We start from the raw sequence: 20597 nt of genomic DNA on the forward strand, positions 1-20597 counted from the left end.
AAAAAAAAAAAAAAAAAAAAAAAAAAAAAAAAAAAAGAGCAAAACAATGGAGACAGTGAACATTATAACTGCCAATCTTCTCAGACAGGAATCTATGAATTTAAAGGCTAAATCTTCTTTAAAGCACAACAAAAATGCAGTTATCAATTTCTTCAAAAAACAGAGACCAAAGCTATTTATAAAACAGAAGAAATACTCATTTAACATTAGCCATAAGAACAAAGTGCTTTAATTATTTTGTTTTCTCAGGTTTATACATAACCCTCTTTCTGACCACAATATTCTGCAGTGACACAGAAGASACTCGATTGCTACAGCTGAGCAGACCTGAAGGCTCTTTGCTACCGAAGGAGACACGAACCCTTTGCTACAGGCTGGACACTCCCATTCCCATCCTGTGTGCTTGCTCTGGCACTCCTCTCACCACACAATAAGATAATTCTATTTCCTGAATTCAGAAGAAAAAAAAATGAAGTAAAAAGTTATTTCTCCTGGGTTATTCAACTGAATCAACTATCCATGTGGTTAGACAAGTTCCAGAGCAGTGTCACAGTTCTRTGACAGATTGTTCCATGCTACACCRGAAACACATGAGCRTGGAGAAGAGGGGTAAGATATGAGGATATCAGGTTTGCTAACTTATATAACCTTCAATATTCACCTATTCTCTTAATCCCATCTAAGGGCCTGAATGATACAAAGACACTCGTCAACTTCAGTGATGCAACACTGACTAACTGACTACTTTCCCAAACTCAAGTCTCCCTCTCTCAAAGCTGACATTGGCAGCAGTTGCTTTTTTTTTTTTTTTTTTTGGAAGTCCCTAGAAGCTGCTTCTGACATAACACATGACAAAAAGTATATACATTAATTTAAAACACATGTTTTTTTGAAAAACACCTAAAATCTGTATTATAAAGGTCATATAATTTCTAACTAAAGACAGCTCTAAAATGAAAACAGCTTTCCAAGTTTTATAGGATAGAGGCTAAAAAACTAAATTATATGGGGGGCGGAGGAAAAAAACAAGCCTTTGCAATTTCTTTTAATATTTTCTGTATGCTTATAACTGTACAAGAGACAGGGATCCATAAAGCTGTTTAAGCCAATGGCTGGCAGCCTCCACCCACTCTTGCTCACATTTAGCCCGTGCTGAGGCTAAGCGACCACACGCTGCCTTTCCCTGGACACCTGCCCCGTTCAATGGAGAGGATGCTCTGCGAGCCAGGGAAGCGGGAGCCTGGGCAGCAAGGGGAGCTACTCCACTGAAGATGGGCAGTAAGCGAGGCAAGGAGCTGACAGAGGAGGCACCATGGTCAGCAGCGTAACATAACAAACATGGACAGGGAATAAAGGTCAAAGGAAGGACCCTCAAAGGTTCATTGTGCCCTGTCACTGTAAACCTCTAGCTGTTGGAGGAGGAGGATGTACTCACGTAACGCCAGCTCCCGGTCACCAAATCAAAAGCTCCATCCTCCACTAAGAACTTTCTTCGCTCAAATTTCAAGCAGGAGCAGAAGCTCCCRGGTGCTGCCCTACCCATTTTTACTACATCACATACTGAGTTCTTCAAAGCGGGGGAAGTGTCGGCCTTTTTTCATTATTTACAACCTCACACATTCTAGAAGTAGATATGAAAATTTCTACAAGCTTGATATCTAAACACATTCAACACCTGCTTCCCCTGTTAAATTTCTTTAAGCAAAAGCAGAATTTCACAGATATTCTTGGCTTTCTGAATAACAAAGTAATGTTCCACCTCCCTTTGATTCTGCTTGCCAAAGCCAAGAAAGGCAGTGGTTCAAGGAAATTGTCTTTTTAGAGATTCAAGGATGTACCAGGTATGGTGTCCATTTAAATTAAATACATTTTATCTGCATTTCAAAGAACTGGAAACGGGACCTCGAAATCAATTTCTGCAGCTATTTGTGGTTTAGGCTTTGTTCCAGTTGCTCAAGGAAGCTTCCTTGTTCCTATCTGTAAGCGAATATGGACCTCTCCAGCTCACCTTAAGGAAACCAGCTTTTCTCTGGACTGTATAAGCATAAAATTATCAAGAGAAGGGATGAAGGGATTTGTTAAARAATTTCTCCTGACAGGTCTATTACACCTAATGAAGCACAAGGTAGTGAGAACCTATTCTGATTTGCAAAAGCCAGCCTGATTTGATACGGGAGAGGGTCACCTGCAGGATAGTTGGCTACAGATATCAAAGAAAATGCAATACCAGGATAAGAATGTTTGGTAATAACTTTCACATCAAAATTGTCTCCTTAAATGCATATAAAAAAAATATCTGATTCATTACAAATCATTTTTAGAGAGTTCATTAACTAGAGAAAAAGTCCTATGTCCTGCTTTTGACAAAATGCTCTGCATACTCACATCTCTCCACTCTGACATTCAAACCAAAAACAAAACAAAACATATTTATATAAGAGTAAGGAAGAACTTGGAAGATCAGAAAGGGAGGGAAAATTCTTAAATGTATTTATGTTTAACCTTCCCTCCTCCCCTTGTACAAAATAAATGTTAGGATCGTTCATACCGAGAGAGCTCAGTTCCAGCCATACTCCCCAGCATCTGCACACAAAATAACGCCCAGAGGAAATTAATCACAGGAAATCACAGCATACTCCATCACACACGCGTTCGGTTTGCAGAAGTCATCCTGCCCCACATACCATTCTGGAGATGAGCAGACGGGCTAATAGGCGGCTCAGCTTAAAATAATAACAGCGCTAAGAGGACAGGCGTTTAGCGCGGCCGCGGAGGCTGCCGCCCGCCGCGCCGCCCTCCCCGCGCCCCTGCCCCGCCGGCAGCAGCAGCAGCAGCAGCAGCAGCAGCAGCAGCAGCAGCGGCCGCCGCCGCCGCCGCCGCCGCGCCGGGCTCGCCGGGGGCTCCGCAGCGCGCTCGCCGCCAGGCCGCGGGCACAAAGCGCGCCCGGCGCCGCCTCCCGCCGGGCAGGCAGGCGCAGCCAGTGCGCAAAGACGCAGAAATAGATAAATAAATAAGCAAACGCGGGAGCGCGCGCTGCTCTGCGCGCGCCCGAGGCGCTGCGGGGCGCGCCGCGGCACCCGCTTTGTCGCCTGCGCAACGCGAGGGGCGGCAGCGGCAACGGCCCCGCCGCCGCGGCCCGCGCCAACGCCGCTCTTCCACGGGGGCGGAAACGCCGCATGTCAAACGAACGCCGTGGGGCATTTTTCAAACGCGGAGAAACGCACGGCGTTGCGAGCAGCGCTGCGGGGGCGGTTTCTGAGACAGGGGCGGCAGGCAAAGCGAAACAGCACGAGCAGACAAAAAGCCCAAGCCGCGGTGGAAGGGTCTCCGCGGGGGGCGGAAACCCTCCGCGGGAGGGCACGGTGGGGAGGACGCGGGCGGGGGCGCGCGGCGGCGGCGGCACCGGCACCACCGCCGGGAGGCTGCCTCGCGGGCTCGGAAGGGCAGCGAAGGCGGCAGCGGCGGCGCGGAGCGGAGCGGGCACAATGGGCGGCGGCGGCGGGCGATGGATGGCGGGCGGGCTAACGGCGGCCCCGCTCCGGCCCGGCTCGCGCCCCCGGCCCGCACTCACCCCTCCTGGGAGGCCGGTGCCCGGTGGTGCCGCGGCGCTCACTGAGCCGGCACCGCGGCGCGGCACGACGCGGCGCTCGGGTCCCTCTGGCAACCGCCCTAACGTTATTCCCTGCACATAGCGGCTAACGGGCAGAGCGGGGCGCGGCACTGCGCACGCGCCGCCCGAACGCACACAATGACACGGGGGGGGGCGGCGGGAGGCCAGCGCGCAGGCGTCAACGGCGAGCGGCGCAGGGAGCCAGCTGCGCATGCGCCAGCTTCGGACAATAGGAGAGCGAAGGCGCTGTCCGCACCGCCTGGCGGGCGCCCAGTGCGCACGCGCCGAATTACAGCGTAGCGCTCCCCTCCCCCCAGCCCATCGCGTCTCCCCTCCAGCCGCGGCGGAGCCGGGAGCGCGGGCGGAAGAGTGCCCAGTGCGCACGCGCGAGAGCAGCTGCGAGCCACAACAAAGAGCCAGGCCGCCTATAGGGACTTCAGCTCCCAGGGTGCACTGCGCGCCGCGCTGCTTGCTGGGGCTTGTAGTCTCTCTTCCTGCCCTGTGTAACCAGCGGCGCGGCCGTTGGCGGGTGGCAACGGTTGAGGCCGTGGGGCCGCCGCGCACTGTGGGAGTCGTAGTTCTGCCGTGACTGACCGCGACGTGGGGGGCCGGACGGCGCGCGGCCTCCTCATGCGGGCTCCCTGCGGCGAGCCCGCCCTGCACGAGTCCCTGGAGCGCTACCAGCGGCGCCTCCGAGGTGAGGGGCGCCGGCGCGGGGCCACCGCGGGGCTCCCGGCACCGGAGCGGCGGCGCTCGGGGAGCGGCGGGAGCCCCGCTCCGCAGCGCCCGCTCCCCTGATCCGCCCGGGACCCCTGGGCGCAAAGTTAGAGCGGCAACTGCGGGCTCGGGCAGCCCGAGGGAAACTAAACCTAAAGTGTGTGTGTGAGAGAGAGAGACTGCCCGGCTTTCCGTTTATTTATTCGTTTGTTTGTTCCTTCCGAAAAGTGCTCTCTGGAGTTGCAGCTCCTATTTAAAAAAAAAAAAAAAAAAATCAGAATACATCTGAAAATACAGCGTCTGGCAACGCTGCACGGGGGCTCCCCTGCGTCCGCGCGGCTGCGTTAGCTGCCGCCGTTCCTTCGGCAGGTTGCGGTGCCCGTGGCGGTGCCCGCGGGCGCTCGCTGCTCCGCCGCGCGCTCTGCCCGAGCCGGCGGGCAGCTCCCGCACCCGGAACGCAGGGGCTGCCCCCCGAGGGCTTGCTCGTGGCCTTGGCTTTGCTGGGGCTGCTGCCCCTTTTCAGCTTTCCCTTGGTTTGTGCACGGTGCTCKGCTTTCTTTGCCCGGTGAAATGCTAGTTACCGCCAAGCACACCTTGTTACAAGAAGAGGGGAAAGTATTCTCACGAGAACAATGAGCATATCTTTAGTAGCTGCCCAATGCTTTATTTTTAGTGAATACGTCAAGCTTCTTCCTCAAAATAGGAAGTTATCTGTCCTGAGAGTGTATCTTGCTTTGTTCCTGAAAACAGGGCTTTGAGGAATCATGTTGAGTAACTTTTTCTGTAGCATAAATAAACGTRTAAGTGTTATTTAGGAGCAACAGGTAGAACAGTTAAAAGCAGAGAAATCAGAACGTGTCTTGAGATGTGTAGAGTCCATTTGTGCTATGTAAAAGTGATGAATTAAAAAATAAGAATTGCCATACATAACTCAATTTAGAAGACTTTTTTTTTTCTTCTCATTCTTATGATATGAATGACTTTCTATTCAATTCTTCAAGAATAAAGCTTTGCATGTGATGCTGCCAGATGGGCTGAATAATCAGAGTTTTTGTTGTTGTTTCTTTAAGCCTACAGTTGAGCAGCCATGGTATTGCTGCTCTGAAAATCATCTGATGGCATAATGTTTCTGCTTTTTTAAAGAGGTTTCCATGCCTAGAGGGATAGCATTGTTTAAAAAACATCTATATTTTGGTATATAAATGGTCTTTTGTCTGTGTGTAATTTGGTAAGGACTTCCGAGTTCATTTGTTTATTCAGACCACTCTTGTTTTGAAAATATCCTTTGCAATGCTTGGCAATAGAGCCCAGATTTTTTGCCTTTTGTCTTAGGTCCTTTATACGTTTCAGTTGCTCTAAGAGAGTTTCTAGAAAAGCTACTGGGGTGATGGGGAATTCTTAATATCTTCATAGTTAGGTAGCCTTTTGATATATGGAGTTGAAGTATGTCTTAGTATCTCGTTAGGTGGATACTGCAAGTGACTTTTACCTTTCAGGAACTTCAAAGGGCCTTTTGCAAGAATGTTGCAGCTTGGGCCCTTTCACTGTACACAAACAGTAGCGTTAAAGCTGCCCATTCAATCTTCATTTTTTCCCATTTCCTGTTTTTGCTGTGGTTCTGTTGCATTGGATTGGTTACAGTTTTTACGTCACCTCAGAACTTTGGGCCTTCTGGTGGCTATTTCTGTCCGGTTTCCACATTATGCTGGGAAACATGGGACCTTTTTCCATGCTGTGCAGATAGAACTAATCCCATAGCCTCAGGAGCTCCTTTTGGTGAGTAGAGATCAGTAGGGTCACACTGCAAACATAACTCAGYGCAGGGGAGTGTCACACAGGCTCCAGGAAGTTTCCCAACCAACCTGTTTGTTTCTTAGTAATGAACGATTTTTAACGCTGTTGACCTCTAAAACATTCCTCACATTGTTAGCACCAGCAGCAGTTGATTTACTGAGGATTATTATAGGCCATTATTACTTCATGAGTTGCTGTAACCAACTCCTTAGAAATTCTTTCTTTTTTTTTTTTTAAATATAATTATACAGTTTGAGACTTTTCTGCAAATTCATATAATTCCAGTCTGGGTTCTGGGATTTTAGGTAGCAAGCCTTCATCATGATTTGGTATTTTTGACACGYGACATTCTTAAACTGCTTATAATGCTTGACCTTGACTGGGTGCAGGTGGATGCATAGCAGCAGATTCTCCTCATCCTTCCTGGAGATCAGAAGAACCATTTTGTGGTCTTCTTCATTGTGCTGGAAGGTTGTGTAAGTTCTCAAGAGCACATTATTTACTCTTTATTTRTTAGTGTTATATACAGTCCTCTGCTGGAAAGGGAGGTCCCTTAGGACATACTCACGATGTCCCAGTGTGCGCTAGGTTCCAGTRAACATAAGCAGGTGGTCAGAGAACAGAAAGAGACTAGAAGTCCTGACCAAGTAATAACTGGACTTAAAGTCAACAGAGGTTTCTGATGAAATAGCAAGGATCCTATAACAACACTCTTGAATAGTCTAGACTTTAAGGACTTTAGTGATTGTAATATAGAGTTAAGAGAGTGGTATTTGTACAGTTTTTGTTATTATGTGTAGATTTTCACACAAGCAGCAATAGCCTCCTTTTACAGCTGCTAAATGGGTATCAGTGGGTTAAAATAGTCTGTTTCTCACATAACGCAAAGGAAATATGAAGACAGAAGAGTCAAATAAGTGAATCAGTAACTCACAGTTTTGTGATATCTGTTTGCTAAACGCATCTCCTGGCCTTTTGAGGTTGGTGAATCAGCTCTTAATCATTCATTGCCATCATTGAATGTTCTTCCAGCAGCAGAGGCTCTAACTGRTAGGAATCCTTCAGTCTCAAAACTGCTGTGTGCTGTGTAAGTCATAGGCATACCTGGCATTGGCAGCCAATATTAGTAGAAAGGTAAGTAAACAAACTCCAAGAAGAACCAAAACACAGTAAAAACTAAGGAGATTTTCAGCTTGTTTGCAGGTTTCTAGGTTGGAACTTGGTAATGAAATCCCATTACGAGCAACACCTGTTCACTTGCTGCCCAGTGCTCCTCGAATGGGAAGAGCAAATGGGTTACAGCTAGCACATGGTAATATATATTTTAAATTAAGTGAGTGAGTGGAAATATTGTTACTGAAGGCCAGGTTTTGGTGAAAATCTCTGCAGTAGTAGAGCTGCAAATATTTCAGTGGAGTTAACTGGGTTTCTGGTTTTTTGTCCAAACAAAAAGTTACGTTGTTGAATACCTCACGTTTCCAGATAACTAGGTAGTACAACTCTTCTGTGTAGGCTGCATGTTTTTCTTTGGTATTTTTAAATAATAGGCTAAAATGTTACCCATACAGAAGTACGTTATGCAGTCCTTTAGGCTCCCAAGTGCCAATAAAAACAAGGTCAGACCTGAAGTACTTTTGGACAGTAAAAAGCTCTTTAAATGCCGTTGTTGTTGTTTAGTTTTATTTTAACTGGTGTGATTATGTCTTCTGTTTGCCTCTTATTTTGTCTTTTTTTCTTATTTTATTTTTAATCCCAGTAGAATTGCAGTAATTCCTTCCTCTCTGTCTTTTTGGGACCATTTTCTGTTTGGGAACCATGGTATAAGAGCAAATGAGCTCTTTGTGTTTATAGCCGTGAGTCCCAGTAGTCCTCCTGTGAACTTTATTAGGACTAGACCAGTAACCTTAGCTGATAGAATCATGGTAACCTTTTCATACAGCTGCAGTTTGTTTTCCTTCAATCTCTGTTGCTTAACACTTCTCTCCTACAAGCTGGAATTCTTTTCCCTGTCTTTCAGGCAATTCTGTTGTTTTGAGGAACTGCTTCCTTTGCTCAGCTCTCTGCTAGCTCTCAGTATTTTTTGTGGCATTTCTGAGTTCATGAATGAGGTGGCTTTGGTGCTTTCTTTTAAGGGAGTCCTCTTTGTAGACAGTCTTGGGCAGTGTCTGAAAAAAGAGTCTTCTGTTTAGGTTACGCAAACACAGTTCAATGCTTCCTCTGTTTTTTCTGTTTTCGCTSTTCTCACAATTCCACCCCCCTGCTTCAGAGCTGATTATCACCTCTTTGAACATGCAGCATCCTCTTCCATCATGTATTTTACTTCAAATTATTCCGACTTTCGCCTATAATTTGATCTTTTCTATTGTTATTGGTTAACAGAATGAATCAGCTAATGTGTTTCTAATGTAACAGACATACTGTTCTTAGCAGTAGAAGTGACATTCCCAACCAGAAAAAATCCCTATTACCGTCAAGATGCTTTTTAGAAAAGCAATGCCTATAATATACTTAAAATATGTATTTTCATGGTGTAATACTTAAATTTTGTAGTTACAAAAAAAATAAGTACAGTCATAGAATCCGTAAGGTTGGAAGGGACCTTTAGAGATCATCTAGTCCAACCCCCTGCACATGCAGGGTCACCTAGAGCACATGGCACAGGATTGTGTCCAACGGGGTTTGAAGTCCTCCAGAGAAGGAGACTCCACAACCTCTATGCCAGGTTGCCACAACCTCCAGGTTCCAGGACTCTGTCACCCTCACTGTTAAGAATTTCTTCCTTAAGTTCCTGGGGAACTTTTGGTGCTTCAGTTTGTGGCCGTTTCCTCTAGTCCTGTCGCTGGCCACCACTGGAAAGATGCCGGCCCATTCTTCTCACTGCCTCCCTTGAGGGTTTTATAGACACTGGTTAGATCCYCTCTCAACCTTCTCTTCAGGCTGAATAGGCCCAGCTCTCTCAGCCTAAAAATAGAAACAATAACATGAATTACCAATACTTATTTCAGGACATAGAGTTATCTTTATTCAGTGTGTAGAATATATGTTGTTATGTGCTTTTTTTAAATGTTAATTGGTGTTTAAGTCTAAAACATTATGCATAAATTAATGTAGCCAAAAGCTTTAGCTAAAGTGGCATGAACCAGATTCTGGTTAAAGGAGCTGTTTGCTTCTGTCATTGGAATAATAAGCAATACATTGCTTTCTTTCAGCCATTTATGTCATTCCTGAGGCACTACATAGTATTTTTGTCCCATATGGAAAGTACAGTGCTCCTGTGATTCTTATTCAATAGTTGAAAAATGACAAGGTTTTGATGGAGCAGTTAGACTTTTCCTATTTATTTATATCCATGAGTTTTTGTTACTGTTTTGTCACTTAACAGCAGCAGCTGAGATCCTTTTAAACACTGGGCTATCAATGCATTGGACGTTTGTTTGTTTTCTTGATGTTTTAATCCTGAGAAGTCCAGCTTTATCCATATTCTTAGGTTTACCTGTATAAGACATGAGTGGAGCTCTTGTACAACAGAAACATGTTAAGATTGTGCTTGTATAGGCTACTTAGGACACAGAGAAGGAGAAYAAAGGAGAGTAAATTGTAGGTATGCAAATTATAGCACTACATATAAGTAGTTTTCTGCATTACATTTGCAATGAGGCTTAGTTTCTATAAAAGGTACAATTACAGTAACAGTCTAACCAGCATAATTGGCTTAAATAKGGGGGCACTTGAAAATTAGTGACTTTGAATTTATTATGAGATCATCATATTGCCTTTTAATAAAGRCTCTTTGATGCCTATCGGTTGGCATTCAAAGAGGTTCTTTTTGCTTCTTTCAGATTTAAAAAGGGTATATTTGCATTGGTAGGAGCAACACAGGTAGCTCGGCTATGTAATATTTCATTAACTCCTTATTTAGAAAGTTTTGTAATCTACTTTTCCTTTCTACGGATCCAGTTCATCTCTTACTGATGTAGCTGCCAGGTCCTCTCTGCCTAGGGAATCCTAAGCACAGATATTGGAAGCTCCAACCTCCCATGCTGGCAGGTTGGTGAGCTCTCGTAGCAGCTGCTGTAGTTTGGAAACCGTCAGGCTTTCAAGAGACTTTGGCCAAATTTTGAGGCAGCTTTCAAAAATATGGTAGCTTTGTTGTGGAGGTGGGAAAGTTTGGTCAAGAAAAGTGGATGTTGGTAAGACATGGATGATGCTTTTAATGTGCTTCGTTCCTACTGCTGCGCAAAATATTGCAGGAAGAGAGCACAGCATCTTCAAATCTCTTATCTCTGAGGCTAAAGTGGAAGCATGGAGTTCAGGAGCTATCCTGCTGTATTCCATCTGCAAAGAGGGAGTTCATCACTGAGTATAGAGCGTAAAAGCAAATATTCAGCCTCTCAGGATCTCTGAAGCCTATAGTGAAAGATATATAACGACAATTTTCTGCTCTTGGATGACTGACCACTTAAATACCTTAGCTGGTATCAAACTACTTTTGGCTTCAACTAGTTGCAACATAGTTTGAAAAATATGTAAGATATTGCATTAGAGAGAAACTTGCAGCATTTCTTGGTTAACTCTCCCACTCCAACAGCGTCCAAGAACTCAAGATTGGATGAACAACTTCAGGATGCTGATTAGTCAGCAGGAGTAGCTTAGCTAAAAGCTTCTTTATTTCTTTCATGAGTCATTGCTTCTTGAAATATATTAATAACTTTGCTGTCTTAAGTATTTAAAGTGTGTTTTTTAATGCATTTTTTTATATAAGCTCAGTTAAAGGATAGAGTAGCTGAAAATCGAAGAGGTTATGCTAGTGCTAAGTTATGCTATGCTAGTGACTGGCCTTTAAGAATGGGTACTGAAATTTAATACAATGTGAGAAGTRGGTCAGGGTTTGATTAAAAGTTAGTACTGCTAAAAATCAACACAGAGAGAGATGGCATTCTGGACTATAAACTGTCTTAAATTTTATTTCTTTGTGTGTTTTTTCTGAACTATTGATGAGTTGTAACCAATTGGAGAAAAAGAATGAGAAAGACTGTTAAATCCAACAGAAGTGGAAAAAAAAAGGAGGAAAAATAAATATTTTTCCAACTTTAGTAGAGATTTTGTGAAATTCCAAAGGGCAGGTAAAGTGAGGGCCCAAATACCTGCCCAACTTTTATTCCTTGACTTGAGCTGCTACTCCTCTTTCCAAGTGTGAAAAAGGGAACTATTGTCACTTTTAGGCCTCAGAGTCTAACATCTGCTTCTGGTTGTCTTCTGAGTTCTAGCTAGCAAATGCGTAACTCATTTTTCACTTTCTTTTTTTTCCCTCTGTGAGGAAAAAAAATATTTTTAGTTAATTGTTATTTATACATAACTATAAATATACAGATTACGAGCATGTAAGAATAAATGAAGGACTTGTATGCTGTAAAAATTTGCTGTTTTTTTCCAACTGTGGCAGTTGCTCCGATAACAGATTGGACATCTGTTAACGTTAACATCTCTCCCTACAAACCTTGTCTCACGAGTGATATTTCTGTTCTGTGGGGATTTGCACCTGAATGTTTCATATACAGTAGTCTTGAGGTAGAATAAACTTGTAAAGAATTGAACGATGATTTAAGGAAACAGCAATGATTTTATACTTTAGAAGTTGAGGCGTAGGTATTTTGTTTTAATTATTACTAACTGTTCACAAAATTTTCTAAATGAGGATAGTTTTGCTCTAGTCACAAAAGACATAAAAGAAATGTTGTTTTAGATTCCTGATGAAGAGGCTGTGAATTGTGATGGGGCAGTGTCTRTCTGAGAATTTATGCTCCTTGACTGATATATGGATTATTTTCTTAGGTCGCTTGGCATTACAGTAGAATTTCAAAATCCTGCTTTGCTAAATGCTGCCTAAAGCCATATATGTTCTGTAGTAATGTAGTCACTGCTCTAAGTCTGTCCTAGTCTAGTCAGTATTTTAACTGCTTAAAGGGGAGAAGAATTGAATACTTGTCCTCCAACTTCTTATTTATAAATAGAGATGAGTAATGAGTGAATTGCCTCTGGAGTGAACTGCCTTCATTATTTTCTAAAACTGAGCCCATATTTTCAGACTCCCAATTTGCTCATTATCTCTCAGCTGCAGATTTCTCAAATGTCTGTTTTATGTCAGCTGCATCGGAGTGATGCAGCATTTATATCTCTGTATTTATGGTTAGAAAGTTTCCCATTCTTTCATGAATAAAATGAGAAAAAAAGGTATATATGAAAGGAATACAATAACAGTCTTTCCTCATTTTCCGTATGTCACCTCTGAGTTACTTCGTGAATTCTTGAAAGACTTTCAGAAGTCTTCTAGATTTCAGCCTAGCAGGGAGGGGTTCTGTTTTGCTAGATGAATTTATGCAAAGTGTCTTATTACAACTCAGAAATGCTGCCCATCCCACACACCAAACTAAATAGATTGAAAGCTATTATTTTGCTTGAAAAGCAATGAGGCTTTATATGCTAGGAAATAATTTAGGATCAAGTGTATGACTAGTATTTGAAGCTTCTACTGGGAACTTCTAATAGTAGCTCCCTGCACTGCTGTAGAACCCTAAAGTATAACCAGGCCAAGATGCTATTTGTAATTTGTCCTTTAAAACAATAAGAAGTGGTTCTACTGTAAATTATGGCATATAGCAGTTTTGGCTATTTGTATTATGTAATTGCTTCCAGTGGCTGGGTTGGATTAAACAGTCAAGCTAGATAGATGCTGAAAAAATGTATAAATTTTCAGCATATATATATATACACATACATTATATATATACACAATTTCAACATATTTAGAATATCTATTAGTAAATACTTTTTTTTTCTTTTCTTGTGGCAAATGATGTGGTTGCCTGCAGAGCGTGCTAGTGAAAGTATCCATCAACTGAAATATGCCTTAGAGGAAAGACAGTTTGCAACGGGTGAGAGTGAAGCTGGATTTGATCAGTCTTCTCTGGACAGAGGAGATGAGAGAGAGAATTCAGCGTGGCAGGAGCTGCAGCACAGTCATGCAGGTAAGATTATTCTGAAAGCAAATAGTTTCAGGAATGTTATAAATAATATTTCCTTTCAAACAAGAAAGACTTTTGATTATTAATTAGTTTTTCTTTTTTTACTCTCTTCATAGTTAATCAGCTTAAAGCTTTGCTGCAAAATCAGGAAAGACTGGAGAGTGAAGCCTCCCCGTTGAGGAAGATGTCCTTCTCTGTATGTATTTCTGCTTCATTTCTTTGTGTTATTTGAATGAACAGCATATATGCTACTCTCTGAAGTATGAAAGTGAAGAATGAGATTATTTTAATCTCTCTGAATGTAGAAGTTCCTCAAGGAGGTAGCCAGAACTGAATATGCTTATGACCACAGCAGAAAAACAAGGAGTTCCTCAATACAGCATTTAGACTTGTCGTCTTTTAAATGGAAGATTAGAAGATCACATTACTTTTCTCCTTATCTTCTCTCCACCCAAAGTCCATCCTTTTGGTTTTGGAAACATTTGAGACTGACTGCAAAGACAGATTTCTGTAAAATTAGCCTGTCTTTGCTGATCTTTAGCACTCTACTTTGAGGATGCGGAGAGGCTTTCTTTACACTGTAACATACCTTTTCTCCAGAGGATTGGAGAGGTCTCTATAACAGTTTCTGTAGCTTTTTACTAAAATGCAGTGATTCTCTGGCAAAAATAATTACATGGCAGGGGTACCCTTACACAGTGTAAAGGTGTAGATCTTGGTGCAGATCCTCTTTCTTGCAGAGGATCTGCACCAAAATAGACCAAGGAAGAGTAACAGAACTGTCCAATCTGGTGGTTGTTCTGTATCTCTCCAGGAAAAAGAATTGAAGACATTGTTCCCATGGCCTTCGTTTACTGGTTTGGTTTATACTAAGCAGTGCCAGTGACTCTTCCCTGCCAAAAATGAGCTAGTAGTAGAACAATTTGAAGCCCACGTCCCCAAGTGGCTCTCAGCTACCTTAGTGCACCCAGCATAGGTTCCCCACACCTTCAGTCCATGCGGAGCCCTTGTGACTGCCTCCCGTTGGGTCTTGCCAGTTTGTAGGCAAGACTGCCTGGTTGAAAATGTCCTCAATTCCTAGGGTTTGGAGGTTTTGAATTGTGAGGCACTCTGAAATGCAATTTATTTGTGGTGGCAAAAACATTTGTTGTTGTGTAGAAAACAAGTTTCTAAAGCTGCCAAGCATTTGCATTTCATAAAACTCCCATGTTTACATGGGAAACTTCTGGATATTAGGCATGCAAATATGAACAGTGTTCCTGAGACTTCTGTTGTTTCATATTGATTGCGTGTATTTTTCAGTTCTGAAGTTTGGTTCTTTAAAACTTKGGTTGGCTTAAATATTTTCCTCTCTAGCCTCTTACTATTTCACCCTCTAATGCATGTTATTTTGAGCTGTAATTAGAATATTAAGCATCTGTTCCCTAATTAAGAGACAACAATTGTGTAATGAAAATAAAAGACAACAAATTATCTAACTGTCATTTGCTCTATGAAAGGGCAAATGTAGACATCTTAAATAAAGAAATATCATAGTGATAACGTTATAAATTGTCTTAAGTCTTCCTTTCTTCTTCTGTCAAGAAAATATACATTAACTCGGTTCCCTTTAGTGAAATCATTTCTCTTATCACTGCTGGCATATGTTACACCAATAGAAAGGTTCTCATGTTAAATGTTTGTTCTGTTTCTTGATGAAATATTATTTGAATATAATTCTCAATATTTGAATATAATTGGAGTTTTTCCTCCTGCTTTTTTTTTTTTTTTTTTTTTTTTTTGTCAATGAATAGTTGGAGCTGCTAGCCAAAAAGTATCCATAACACTCTCAGAAAGCAGTGAGGGATGAGAGGGAGCTGGAGGAATAGAATACAAATATTTTGGAAGTACATTACATGTATACTAACAAGTATGTTCTGCTTCTTAAAGCTGTGTATAAACTAGTTGAGATTAATATTCACTAAAGCAGGGTGAATTCAGATTTGATGGAGCTTGGAGTTTACGTGTTGTGGGCCCTGGTGGGGTTCACTGAAAAGTCAGAATCGATTCTAGGACTGCTTTTCTTGGATAGTCCTGGATATTCACTCAGGTGTCTCCTCAGTTGCTCCTCACTGAGGCAGACGGACAGTTATGTCAAATGTAGAGCTGAGAGAGAGAGAGAATGTGTTTTTGTTTATTCGCTGCTTTCTTCTGGATTTTGAACAAGTATAGTGTTGAATGGGTCTGTCAGCATGGAAAATAATTCCTATTTCAGTGGTAGTTTTGCACTAAATCCAAAACTTTGATTGGAAGTGGTTAAATAATTACTTCCAACTGCCTTGTTTGTTCGCTGTGTTTGTCTTCATTTTTTTGTTATTATAATGAGAATTTTCTTAGGGTTTTTGTTTTAAATACAAAAAAAAAAAAGATATCCAGGGATTTACAGCATAGAGTAGATGGATTTGTTTATTTATGAATCATGTTCATAAACATTTTCAGACAATTGTCAAATATACTTCTCGTATCCATCTTCAGTGAGGAAAGGCTGGCATGTTAACGTTTTTATCAGTCTGGTTTCTTCTATAACATTCAAACAGTTTAAATTATTTTGAACTGATCATAAAATAACATACATCTATGTAGTCAAAATTTATATGAGATAGAATATGATAGGTTTGTATTGTTTTCAAACTAGTACCAAGAGGTTTGTCTCTTCATCCAGAATAGTAAACTAATATTAGAAATATAACTTGTTTGTGAGAGGCCCTTATTATCAAACTTTCTATACACTTCATACCTTTATTAGTGATTAATATGAAGAAGGGCACTTCAAACTATGACAAATGTCTGACAAACCAATAAAATGGTGGAAAATATATATATATATATATTCAACTTTAAATTTGTGTCCCAATTTCACTATCTCAATTCAATGTTGTTGGTTTTGTTGTTGTTTCTTTATTTTTTAACAGAGGAAGACTTGAGGGTTTGCACTGATCAGCTTTCTTTAGCTTCAGGAATCAAAGCAATTCAAATATGTCAGCTAGCATTAAAATGCACCTACAGGGTTCTTTTAGCAGATGAAGTCTGTCAGGGTGAAATATCAAACTAGGGTACAAAACAACGCTGAAAGAAATAATTAGGCTTTGATGGGAACCCTTTAATTGATTATAAAGGTATAATATCCATTAAATGTCTTTGTTATTCAAAGATGGTTTCATTGTAGATCGGCATCTTTATGTTTTATATTGTTACCATATTAGAATTATTGTTAAGGTATATCACTGTTGTATCTAACCAATTTATTATAATTATATAATTAATTATATATTATAGTATATTTATACACCTTATATGTGAGTGTGTATATATTAAGTATTCACTCTTAGTCCTTTCTATTAGACTAAGAAGGAATTTTATTATTATAATCAAACAGAGGCTGTAGTTTTTCTGAGACCATTTGAATTGAGATTTTTAAGGATAGATTTATTTTCATTCTTATTTCATTTTTACTGTTTTCTTAGGAGTAAACACTTTAAAGTTATTGAGATAGTGCGTTGACCGAATTTGGTGACAAGTTTAATCTCTGTTAAATCCTATTTAACAAAATAGGAATTTTGCTTAAATCTCCTTAAATCCTATTTAACAGAAAAAAAAAGGCAGAGGGTTAGTTCTTTATCTTGATCAATCTCTACTGGGGACTTTCTTCAAGATCTGTCTTCAGTAGTTGTTAGTGAGGGTTTTTTAATCTGTTGAAGCTTTTTACCTATTAGTAGAGTCTTCAGGAATAAAGTCAGAAAGGAAATGAGAGTTTTTCAGAAGTGCCTTTTAAAATACAATTTTCTCTAATAAACACAGTCTATAGTAAAATGTGTGCATTTTTATAGTGGTATTAAAATGGCAGGTATGGTTGTTTCTGTGGCAATTATGAATTAGCATTTACAGCTATATTCTCTGATGCATACCCACAATAGTAATATAAAATTAAGTAGTTTCTTTAAAGAAATTTTTGTTTTCTATAAGAAAACATGCTCTGCTGTGTTTGTCTAAAATAAATCATCCCCTTAAATAGTGGTATGAATATCATTTACAAATGAGTTAGTGATTTAATCTTGTTTAATGGATTTGCTTAATCAAGTGATTGTATATTTTTGACAAAAGTGACACTTTATTGGAGATTTAAAATTCTTACTATTTCTCTCTTCACAACTATCAGGTACCTGATGCCTTTTTATAAACTGTAAATAACATTGTGTGCAATCAAAATTTTATTGCAAAAAAATGGAGGAAAAAAAAAAACAGAAAATAACACACTATTCTTTGCTTCCTTCAGAGACCCTCTGAAGCAAATGAAGATTTACCTGCGCTTTCTGATCTTGTTCCTATAATTAATGATCAGTCCCAGTACATAAACCACCTAGAAGCTGAAGTAAAGTTCTGCAAGGTATTTTGCAACATTTTGATTTTTACCTCCTAAAACTCTGATCCCCTAAATATGAAGAATTATTTTTAAAATTGCTTACACTTTATCTTGAGATTGTGATGGTTGTAATGAACAAAACTGAGCTCAATGCAGCTTAGTAGATATTGAGCCTTACTGTGCATCTTGGTAGCCTGCATACTGCTTCATGGTATCCAAAGATATGTAAGTGCACACTATCTTTTTTTTTTCTTTCTTCCTTTCTTTTTAAAGAAGTACTTTCATTTGCATCTAACAGATTTCATCTAAAAACTATCTTTTTAAAAGGGTTAAGGTAATTGTGTGTTTGAAAACCTAGAATCAGCCTCCTGTTCTCAACATATATTTAAAAGTCTGATAATACAGTCTCAAGGAGTCTTTTACTTGAATTCCTTTATCTTATAGGAGGAATTATGTGGGATGAAAGATCGAATACGAGTAGTTGTTCTTGAAAATGAGGAACTCCACCAGAAACTGAAATTTTTAACTGCAGAACACACTCTGAGAGAACAAACTCTCCTGGATGCCTCAGTAAGTTCTTATTTTTCTGTTGCCTTAATAAAGGCCCAGGGACCTGATTGCTTTAGCTAAAGGCAGTGTAAATGTAAGTGAATTTCAGTCACAATTTTATGACACTTTCAAACCATGGATTACTGTTGATAACATTGCTCTCAGAGGTTACCGTCCAAATTAGTTTCTTTATTAGTTCTTATATGTTACTGTAAAGAATATTAGAATATTTAATACTTATGTAATTATTGTTAATAAGCAGATTACATAGTTAAACTGAATCATTAATATTTTTATTTTAGGCAAATACTCAAAGCTCCTGGCCTGTCGATGGTGATGACTGTAGTGTGCATCAGCCCATCACCTCGTCACCTGTACGTAACAGAAAGCAGGCTTTGGCCTCGGCAGCAGTTGGAGAAAAATGGCACTCAGAACTGGTTGGTATTGATTTTCATTGCAGGGTCATACCTCTAGATAAGCTTTCAGTGCATCTTTGCTGCTGTCGTTCTGATGATTAATTTTCCGACAGCCTTATGGGATGAGTTTTGGTTGGCTGAAGCGTAATCTGAGGTGAAATCTTTTTCCTCGAAGCTGATCTTCTCATTATCCCATCATTATTATTATTATTCAGTTAGACACAGTTGGTAGGCGCTCTCTCTGCAAATGCTGGCTTCTCAGAGGTAAGACTTGGTTTAAGGGGGTCATGTCAGTGATGGCTGCACAGTCTATAGTGCTCATGAGATTCCTGGCAGTAACTGTACCCACAGGCAGGTGGGAACTGGTGCTGTAATTTAGCTGCAATGAGTCATCTGCTCCTGGAGCAGGGCAGGATCAGCAAGATGCAAAAGTGACTTTGTCTAATTTATCTTCCCTGACCTGAGTAACATATGCTGTGCTTTGGGAGACAGAAGATCTTGTTGTGATTCAAAGGCAATTGTTTTCTGTCTTGCTTGTTCTTTTTTTTTTTTTTTTCTTTTTTTTTCTTTTTTTTTTTTTTTTTTTTTTTTTTGAGGTGGGGGAGATGTGGAGGGGGGAAGACAGCAGAGGCAGATAACCGTCAGTATATAGCCAAAGAAATGTCTATCATTGCCATCTGTTGGGGAAAGAAGTATGGTTGACCTCAGATTTTGTGTATTTTATCCATGTGCATGCATGCACTGTGGAATTTAAAGGACGTTTTGATTCTTCAAGATGAAATTGAAACTATCTAATTTCTCCCAGTAAAATATATTTTTGTTATATTGTGTTTATTCTGAAGCAGAAAACATCTTCTGTAACCCTTAGCTTTCAAATAACTGAAGATGTTATTTTTTTGCACTAAGTGCCCCTTAGTCTGTCATATTTGGATTAAGAGAATCATATTGATTGACTCACTCTAGCATAGAAAGAGACGTAACTTCTTGGAGTTCTCTCTGGTTCATCATCACTAACTATAATGCTAAATAAAGCAATTTATATATCTAGTCCTTTGTCAGGTAGTAGTTTTGTAAATAAGTAGCTTTACATTAAGTTCTTAAGAACAGTACAATTTCTTCTAATTCTACTGACTTCAGGGAAGGGAGGGGCAAACGCAACAAACAAGATCAGTTTTGTAAATTACTGTAGACATTTGAAATGAGTGGAGCTAGTACAATGGACACCCTATAAGGATCTGGCAAATTGTGTGGAAATAAGAAAAAGGGAGGCTCATTCCTTCTGCAGACTTTCAGAAAACTGTAAAATACTTGTTTTTCTCCAAAACTAGTGTTTCAAAAGCTTTATATTTTTCAAGGGAAATTGGTGAAGGTGGATGCTGTCTAGGTTTGTTTATAAAGACAGGACTATGAAGAAAGCAAATGATACCATTTTTTCCCCGTGTCTTTCCTGTAGGAAAAATTGAAACTTCTTTATCAAGAAAGAGTTGATATCCTTGATGCTCAAGTACAGTCTCTGAGGTAAAATGACTTTTTTCTTCAAATAATTGCTACAAATATTATTGAATTTTAACAATGTGAGCCACTGGTAAGTTGAATTCAAGTAAGAAAATGAATAATGACTGAATATTGTGTACAGCTTCCCTGGAAGGTAATTTAACATGACATCCTGTCAAATCTAAAGGTAAAATTGAATGTATTCCAGTTATGTGGCAATATCAGCAATATATACTATGCATCCTATAACTTCCATTGATTTATTGTTTTTATAGAAATTACTGAGTCGCAGAACATGATATAAAATGTCTCTCTCACTTTTACTTTCTTTAAAGAAAGTTAAAAAAAAAAAAAGAAAAAAGACATATAGGAAAAAAAAATCTGTAAAAATATTAAGATATAGCTTCTTTTTTGTTTTGATTGGACTAAACCTCTACCTCATATAACTTTTAATATTTTGTATTATAAGCTTTGCCAATGTAGTTTTGAAGGATTGAATCAGTATATTCCTTCACGTAACGTATATTCCTTCACGTAACGTATATTCCTTCACGTAACGTATATTCCTTCACGTAACGTATATTCCTTCACGTAAC

At 40.2% G+C, this 20597-nt stretch overlaps 2 protein-coding genes across 5 annotated transcripts in view; one reads left to right on the forward strand and one right to left on the reverse strand.

The window, feature by feature from the left end:
- CEP170 (centrosomal protein 170) overlaps positions 1-3614 on the reverse strand; it is a 95001-nt gene extending 91387 nt beyond the window's left edge. For both annotated transcript variants that reach the window (XM_026041078.1, XM_026041076.1), the window contains exon 1: positions 3572-3614. The gene's annotated coding sequence lies outside the window, so the exon portion shown is untranslated. The remainder of the gene's footprint in view (positions 1-3571) is intronic.
- Positions 3615-4195: 581 nt separating this feature from the next.
- SDCCAG8 (serologically defined colon cancer antigen 8) overlaps positions 4196-20597 on the forward strand; it is a 101553-nt gene continuing 85151 nt past the window's right edge. For all 3 annotated transcript variants that reach the window (XM_026041083.1, XM_026041084.1, XM_026041085.1), the window contains exons 1-7: positions 4196-4307; positions 12991-13146; positions 13260-13339; positions 17456-17566; positions 17987-18112; positions 18394-18528; positions 19961-20025. In XM_026041083.1, coding sequence (XP_025896868.1) covers positions 4241-4307; positions 12991-13146; positions 13260-13339; positions 17456-17566; positions 17987-18112; positions 18394-18528; positions 19961-20025 — 740 coding nt within the window. In that variant the 5' untranslated portion in view covers positions 4196-4240. The remainder of the gene's footprint in view (positions 4308-12990; positions 13147-13259; positions 13340-17455; positions 17567-17986; positions 18113-18393; positions 18529-19960; positions 20026-20597) is intronic.

This window comes from Nothoprocta perdicaria, unplaced genomic scaffold, assembly GCF_003342845.1.
Source record: "Nothoprocta perdicaria isolate Ctin4 unplaced genomic scaffold, notPer1 scaffold_278, whole genome shotgun sequence".
In the NCBI taxonomy this organism is placed as follows: domain Eukaryota; kingdom Metazoa; phylum Chordata; class Aves; order Tinamiformes; family Tinamidae; genus Nothoprocta; species Nothoprocta perdicaria.